The sequence below is a fragment of the Rhincodon typus genome, chromosome 16 (genome assembly GCF_021869965.1).
Source record: "Rhincodon typus isolate 14 chromosome 16, sRhiTyp1.1, whole genome shotgun sequence".
NCBI classification, from domain to species: Eukaryota; Metazoa; Chordata; class Chondrichthyes; order Orectolobiformes; family Rhincodontidae; genus Rhincodon; species Rhincodon typus.
Genome location: NC_063347.1, coordinates 26,830,648 through 26,839,103, shown reverse-complemented (window position 1 = coordinate 26,839,103; position 8,456 = coordinate 26,830,648). Strand labels below are relative to the sequence as shown.

The following is an 8,456-nucleotide window of genomic DNA, read 5'->3' as shown; positions in this document are numbered from 1 at the left end:
GCTCTGAGACAGGATCAGCAGACACAGAAGGGGATCTGCTCTGAGACAGGATCAGCAGACAGAGGGGGAGCACTGGCGCGGGTTTAAAATTGTGACTCAGTGTCGGTCCTGGAGCCGGTAAAATGACTCAAGTGGAACAGGACAACGGCAAAGAGAAAGAGAAGGAAAAAGAAAAGGAACAACGCGGTGTGAAGCGCCCGATAGTCCCCGCCGCCATACCGGAATCTGTTCTCGAGGTGAGTGCGAACAACCGGTTTCCGAGGCCGAGAGCCAACGCTGAGCGACCTTGAGTCGGGGCGCTGACTGGCTTTGTGTCCTCACAGCCGGCTTGGGCCTGGACTGGAAGCCGCGGCCTGGGCCTGGGCCAAGGCCAAGTTGTTATCTTTATCTTCCATAATCTGCTAACATTTGGTTCTTTATATATTACCGCAGCACAATTTATGTAACTGTGAGGTGTATTACAGAGGAAAGGATTAAAATCAAACAAAATATGATGAAAAAACATGCACACGAGTAGTGCTATAGTAATGAGATGAATTATTCCTTTTGAGAAATTAAATTTCAATATTTTTATTTAGTATAGTATTTGAAGAATATTAGGACATTTATGGCTCCTGTTAGCTGCTTTGAGAAGTTGGTGCTGCCTTGTTGAATTCCAGCTGCTGTGGGGATTGTGTTAAGGTAAAGCAATTCTAGGATGTGATTCATCACAAGAAACGACGAGTGTTTAATGTCCAAGTCAGATTGTGTCTAACTTGGAAGTTAGGGTGTCCCTGTCACAAAGCTTGACCTTAGTTGGTGATTGAGACTGATGGCAGAAAGGCAACGCTAAGATTAGAATGAAGATAACACAGTGTGGAGCTGGAGGATCACAGCAGGCCAGGCAGCATCAGAGGAACAGGAATGTTGACATTTCGGTTCAGGATCCTTCTTCAGAAATGGGGGAGGGGAAGGGAGCTCTGAAATAAATAGAGGAGGGATGGGGCTGGAGAAGGTAGGTGGGATAGTGATAGGTGAGTGCAGGTCAGTGGAATGCGTGAGGAGGATGGATGGGAGAGAAGATGGACACGTTGTGTCAGGTCAAGGAGGTGGGAATGAGAGGGAGCGTTGGTTATGGGATGAGGCCCTGGGGTGGGGAAATTTTGAAACTGGTAAAGTCCACATTGAGAGCATTGGGTTGTAGGCTCCCAAGACGGAATATGAGATGCTGCTCCTCTAGTTTCCAGGTGGCGTCATTGTGAAAATGGAGGAGGCCCAGGATGGACATGTCACCCAGGGAGTGGGAGGGGGAGTTGAAATGGTTCGCGACCGGAAGGTGTTGTCGTTTGTTGCGAACAGAGTGCAGGTTCTCTACAAAGCGGTCTCTGAGCCTCTGCTTGGCCTCACCGATGTAGAGGAGGCCACATTGGGAGCAGCAGATGCAATAGACCACATTGGTGGATGTGCAGGTGAACCTCTGTCTGATGTGGAAGGTTTTTTTGGCTCCTTGGATGGAGGTGAGGGGGGAGGTGTAGGGGCAGATGTAGCACAGGGAAAGGTGCCAGGGAGGCAGGGCTAGTGGGGAGTCTGGAGCGGACGAGGGAATCGCGGAGAGAGTGGTCCCTACAAAAGGCAGATAGGAGTGGGCAGGGAAATATATCTTTGGTTGTGGGGTCAGATTGCAGGTGGTAGAAGTGGCGGAGAATGATATTTTGAATCCAGAGGTTAGTGAGGCGGTATGTGAGGACAAGGGGGATTCTGTCTTTGCTTTTGTTGTGGGGAGGGGATGTGAGGGCAGAAGTGCGGGAAACACAAGAGATGCGGTCGAGAGCATTTTCGACCACCGAAGGGGGTAAGTTGCGGTCCTTGAAATAAAAGGACATCTGGGATGTTCGGCAGTGGAACCCCCCCCATCTTGGGAGCAGACGCGGTGGAGGCGGAGGAGTTGGGAATAGGGGATCGCATTCTTGCAGAAAGGTGGGTGAGAGAAGATGTAGTCTAAGTAGCTGTGGGAGTTGGTGGGCTTGAAATAGATATCGGTTTCGAGGCGGTCACCAGAGATTGAGACAGAGAGGCCCATGAAGGAGAGAGGTATCAAAGATAATCCAGGTGAACTTGAGGTTGGGGTGGAATTAGAATGATCTTTTGACTGGTTGTGGACTACAGTTAGTAAGCTATGGTTAAAGGAATTGATAATTCATCCAGTGACAAGTGGTAGTCAAATAGACTGCTATATTCTGAATGGTACTGAGCCCAAGTAATGTGGGCTTAGTCATGCTCCTAAGTTATGCCTTTATAGATGGTGGAAAAGCTTGGAGATCAACAAGAGAACCATTATTACAAAGGACCCAATTTCTGCCTTTTTCATGTCACCATGTCAATACTTAAACAAGTTTCTGTTTAGATCCAAGTCAATGTTGACTCCCTAACCTCCTTCAAGACATTGATTAGGGATTGCTCTGTGATGGTGGTATCGAAGGTCAGGGCAGGTGGTTGAATGTGACTACATGCAACAACAGGTAGAATCGCAGAATCCTGACAGTGTGGAAGCAGGCCATTTGGCCCTTCAAGTCTACACCAACCCTCCGAAGAGCATCCACCTAAACCCAACCCCGTACCCTCTCCCTGTAACTCTGCATTTCCCACAGCTAATCCACCTAGCCAGCATATCATGGACATTGTGGGCAATTTAGCACTACTATTCCATCTAACCTACATATCTTTGGACCATGGGAGGAAACCAGACTATCTAGAAGAAACCCACGCAGATGCGGGGAGAACATGCAAACTCCGCACAGATATCGAACCTGGGTCCCTGGCACTGCAATACAGCAATGCTAACCACAGAGTCACTGTGCTACCTTCAGTCGTAGTAATTGGTGAAAAACATTTATTTAGTTATACACCTAAGTTATACCTTATAAATGGTGGAAAAAGCTTTGAGATCAACAAGAGAGCCATTATTGCAGAGGGCCCAACTTCTGCCTTTTTCATGTCACCATGTCAATACTTAAACAAGTTTCTGTTAAGATCCTAGTCAGTGTTGATTCCCTTACCTCCTTCAAGACATTGATAAGGGATTGTCCTGTGATGGTGCTATCGAAGGTCAGGGCAGGTGGTTGAACTTTCTGGTGGTGATTGTTGCTTGTAGATATTTTCCTAATCAACCTGTTCAGAGATATGATTGTTGCTTGTATATGTACAAGCCGTGATGCTTGGTTTTATCTGCTTCATTGTCAGAGTAGCAGGATATGGAAATTGTCAACAAACAGTTTTCCTACTGAGTTATTTTGAAGAAAACTTAGAATCTATATATGTTGGATAGGATGTATAGGCAGGTGACAGAATTAGTTGTCAAGTGTATATGTGATGAATTATGACTGAGGGATAACCCTTAAGTATCACCATCAACAAAATATGCAGGTGACCCAAATTGCTTTAAACTTGAGCTGGACAATTTAGAAGGAAGGCAACTAAAGTATGTGTGCATAATTTAATAATTTTAGGTTTTCCTTTGCACAGGGACCCCTTCACCAAGTCCTGTTTTCTCAACATTCAAATGGCCAACATTCCAGGGGAGGAGAATAAAAATGGTACCAGACATTCTAAAGCTCTCCTTGAAGTGTGGCCGTGTTAATATTTGGGAGGAGTTAGCTACCAGCAAATCAAAATGGTAACAACTTGCCCATCAAGCAGCATGCTGAGTCCAAACACTTTAATGAATGAGCGTTAGCAGAGAAGGAAAGAAAAAGAAGCAAATCTCACTACCTCGTAAGCTTATGCTGCCCCATATCCCCAAAAATCTGTGGGTTAAAAACTGGCCTGTTTGTACCAAAAACTCATGACACTGACAAATCGAGAGACAACTGGCACCTTTATTGAAGCCAAAAGATAGGATTAGAGATTTGAAATTAAATTGATGAAAGTTAAAAATGTTGGAGAAAAATTTACCCAGGGCTTAAAAATGTTTGTAATCAGCGATCAATAAGAATAGGACATCAGATGACTCTATTTGAATTATTTTTTTAATCATTTATTTTTCTTGTGTACTTTCTAAAAATTGGATCCAAACGAAACATTTTAATATTTTCTTTTGAAGCCAATCCAGAGTAACTTCATTGTGGTTATTCATCCTGGTTCATCCACTCTAAGGATTGGACGAGCTGCAGATACACTTCCCGTTGGTGTACCTCATATCATTGCCCGAAGACATAAACAACAAGGACAGCCTCACTATGAGGATCCATGGCTACATAGGGATGGTCTCAATGTAAGTTTGATTTGCTTTGTTGTTTTTTTTTAAAGTATCTCGGCTAAACCTTTTAACCTATTGACATTCATATTGGAGATAATCATGGTGAGAAATCATTGGCCTAGTTTCGATGTCAGCTGCAAAATAATGGCATTCGGTGCTAATCTTGAAGAAAATTGCCTTTAATGATTTAGCAATATATGCAGTGGATTTCCCCCTTTCCCAACGGAAAACAGGGAACACAGATTGTCTGGTGTGACATTATCAAGCGGGGTAAGTAATCAATCATATTTAAATACTCCCACAAATAGCAAACTAAGCAGTAAAATGCACTAATTGCACTTTCAACTAAATTTCACAGTGACTGCAACAGATGACTGAGCATACGTTTGAGATTAGGTTAGACACTAAAATCACAAACTTTTATAAAGACGTATACTTAAAACTGAAATGCGATTAATAGCATAAAAGAACATTTCCTATCAGTGTAAGTATTTATTCCTGACTGAACTGTGGTGAAACTTCTGCAGTGCACTATTTGGGGAGGTGTTGAATCACTGACTGCAACTTCTTGATTTCTGTGTCCAACTGCTTCCCAAGTTGCTATCAGTTTCAGAGGAACGCTGACCATTTTGCCAGTTACACTGTAAAATCTAGGCTCTAATATCCTACCAGCCTGAGAAGATAAATTTCATCATTTTCATTGGAGCCATGTGTCTTTATCCAATAACTAAATTGCTAACGCAATGCTGATCTAAAGTTGGAAATTAATATATTAATGAATTTTTTTTTAAAGAAACCAGAAAGTAATGAGCAAAGACAGAATGGCCTTAAAATGGTGGATCAAGCTATATGGTCCAAAAAGATGTCAAATGGTGCGAGGCGAATACCAGCTCCTCCAGATCAGGTACAATACTCTAGTTTTCAGGGGTGAGATTTTATTACAGCATTGATCTTACACTTGGGGAATTGTGGGTATCTTTCTTTCCAAAATAATCTTGGCGAATACCTGTATTCTTTATTGACATATTACTTTGGTAATTACAATAAAGTATAATCGATTGTTTCAGATCACATTGCTAAACCCTTCATAGTTTGACAATTTCCAGAGCATTTACACTAAATTTTATTGCACAGAAAAATTTAAAATGCATACTGTTTTAAAAAAGGCAGCGCACAGCAAGGTCTATGTTTCCCCAGTATGAATATGACATATATATGAATTTGAGAACTTTGAGTAGTGGATGACACATTATAACATATTATGTACTTTGCAGGTGAGGGCATATAACAAGCAGATGAGACCAGCAGTCTTGGACACCAATTCGGGGGTCAAATGGACAAATACGTCTCATCAACCTGAGTTTCTTGTAGGAGAAGAGGTAAAACATTTTGTTTTAAATCTTTGTATAAACTTCACTAACGATGAAACTTTGTGAACTTCTGACTATGGCTATTAAGCTGTATAATTACAACCTAACTTTAAAAAGTAATCTGTTAGCTGTGAAATGTGATGTCTGAAAGATATGAAAGGTCCCAATAAATTGTGACTTGTACAAGTTTCAGTCTTAGCTCAATGGTAGCAATCTTATCTCTGTGTCAGAAGGTTAAGTGTTGAAATCCCATTCAAAGATTTGAGGACATAATTTGAGCTCACTCTTCAGTAGAGTATTAAGGGTGCACTGTTGTATCGATTAAGCTAATAAACCAAAACTCAATCTGCCCGATCAGATAATTATAAAAGATTGGTTGGCATTATTTGAAGACACACAAGGTCAATTCTGTTTTTTTTTATTCATTCATGGTATGTGAGCATCAAATACTGCCAGATCAGCATTTATTTCCCACCCTAACTTGCCCTTGAGCTTTGATGGCAAGCTGCATTTTTGAATCACCGCAGTCCATTTGCTGTAGTTACACCAACAGGAAGGGCATTCAAGGATATTGATCCAATGATACTGAAAAAAAACAGTTGATTTATTTTCAAGTTAGAATGATGTGTGGGTTAGAGGGGATCTTGTAGATGGTGATGTTGCTGTGCATCTGCTGTCCTTGTCCACCAGGGTGGTAGTGGCAACAGATTTGGAAGTTGCTGTGGAAACAACCTTGGTGAGGTTACTGCAGTGTAGTTGTTGATGCAATTGTGCATCAGTAGTGAAAGGAGGGAGCGTTGAAGGTGGTGGATAGGCTGCCAGTTATATGGACTGCTCTGTCCAGTATCCTGTCAGATTTCTTGTTGTTGGATTCTCTCAGGTCAGAGGAGAGTATGCCATCACACTCCTGACTTGTGCCTGATAGTTGATGGACAGGCATTGGAGAGACAGAAGACGAGTTAGTCATTTAAGAATTCCCATTCTGACCTGTTCTTGCAGCCACAATATTTGTGTGACTGGTCCAGTACAGTTTCTGGTTTACGGTAGCCCACAGGAAGTTGATAGCTGGGGATTCAACAGTGGTGATGTCAATGAACATCAAGGAGTGATGGTTAGATTCCCTCACTTCCGAGTGTTTCAAGCCTGGATGTTGTTCAGGTCTTGCTGCACGTGCACAAAGACTGCTGTTGTTTAAGTAGTCGTGAATGATGCTGAATATTGTGCGATCATCAATAAACATTCCATTCTTATGATAGAGAGAAAGTCATTGAAGCATCTGAGGATAGGTAGACCCAGGACACTGCAGCTTTGCATCAAAATAGAAGCTGAAATTATACAATCCAGTAGTATTGTCACCTTCAGGAACAAAAACAGAAGTTGCTGGAAAAGCTCAGCAGGTCTGGCAGCATCTGTGAAGAAAAAATCAGAGTCAACGTTTTGGGTTCTGTGACCTTTTCTCAGAACAGGAAGGGCCTGAGGAAGAGTCACAGGACCCAAAATGTTAACTCTGATTTTTTTTCTTCACAAATGCTGCCAGACCTGCGGAGCTTTTTCAGCTACTTCTGTTTTTGTTCCTGATTTACAGCATCCATAGTTCTTTCCGTTTTTATTTATTATTATCACCTTATTCTCTTCCAACAGGCATTGTATGTAAATCCATCAGACTGCTACAATGTACATTGGCCAATTCGCAGAGGCCAGTTTAACCTTCATGAAGGACCTGGAGGCTCTCTCACTGCAGTACTAGCTGATCTGGAAACTATATGGACATATGCTATTCAGAAGTTTCTAGAAATTCCCCGCAAAGATTTAAAGGTTAACAACTGAGCTTTCTTATTGAAAGCAGTAAAACTCTTAAGCACTTTACCATTTATTTTATTATAAATTATTGAAATTGTTGACCATTTTGCCATTTAATTATGTTTTGGAAATATTTTATTATTATTAATTTATTGAAATCAGGAAACCACATAGATTGCACGCTATTGCTTTTGTTTAATAACTCTTTGTAATTTACTTATACAATTAATTCTTGATGAACCTTTATCAAAAATTATCAATTTTCATGAGAAGTTAAATGAAAACAATGTTAGAATTCTTTATTCCGCAGTTTATACTTTATATTGTTCCCTATGTATTTGTTACTGGTGTACAAGTTCATTTTCAACAATTAAAGTTTCAGCAATTTAAAGGTAGTAATATACTGTGATGACACCAATATAAGTTCTAGGAGTAAAGTTAATGCTATCTATGGAAATTTAATTTGAATTAAAAATATCTAATTTGGTGTAGAATTGGTCTGTACTAGCAGCATGCTGTATGCTTATAGCAGATCAGCAACTGATTTTGCACCATATCAGTTTTTATTCTCATTGACTTGAAAAATATTGCCAAAATTTAAAATTTCTAACCATGTAAAAGCAACAGTGGGTACTAGGAAATTATTCTGCTGAAGAGTTAAAATTATTGTTCGGTAAATATCAGTGGAAAGCAGATTAGGCATGGTGAAAAATTGTTTACCTATTTTGCTACCAATCCATTATATGCTTCCATTATAGACAAGTTTCACTGCTTTGAATGTTAATTCCCCTTCTTCCTCTTTTTAAAATCCATTCCACTTAATTAAACCTTAAAACCTGCTTCATTCTGATTTCCGTTGTTCATTTAGGAGGTGTTAGCATGTTCTGAAAACCTGGACTTACTAAAAATTGGTTTAAGGCCAGTTTCTCAGCAAATCGGGATTTATCAATTAAGTGATAATTACAATATAAATAAATGTGCTCTGAAGGTTAATTTGCTGCAGTTTTTAATAAAATTGTGAAATGCTGTAACATCTAACATAAATCCACATT

General features: G+C 40.6%; 1 protein-coding gene across 1 annotated transcript in view; it reads left to right on the top strand.

Annotated features, from left to right (window-relative positions):
- actr8 (actin related protein 8) overlaps nucleotides 1-8,456 on the top strand; it is a 30,681-nt gene that overhangs the window by 283 nt on the left and 21,942 nt on the right. Inside the window, exons 1-5 of the mRNA XM_048606143.1 lie at nucleotides 1-236; nucleotides 4,079-4,249; nucleotides 5,028-5,138; nucleotides 5,509-5,613; nucleotides 7,246-7,419. The exon at nucleotides 1-236 is cut by the window's left edge and continues 283 nt beyond it. Coding sequence (XP_048462100.1) covers nucleotides 123-236; nucleotides 4,079-4,249; nucleotides 5,028-5,138; nucleotides 5,509-5,613; nucleotides 7,246-7,419 — 675 coding nt within the window. The 5' untranslated portion in view covers nucleotides 1-122. The remainder of the gene's footprint in view (nucleotides 237-4,078; nucleotides 4,250-5,027; nucleotides 5,139-5,508; nucleotides 5,614-7,245; nucleotides 7,420-8,456) is intronic.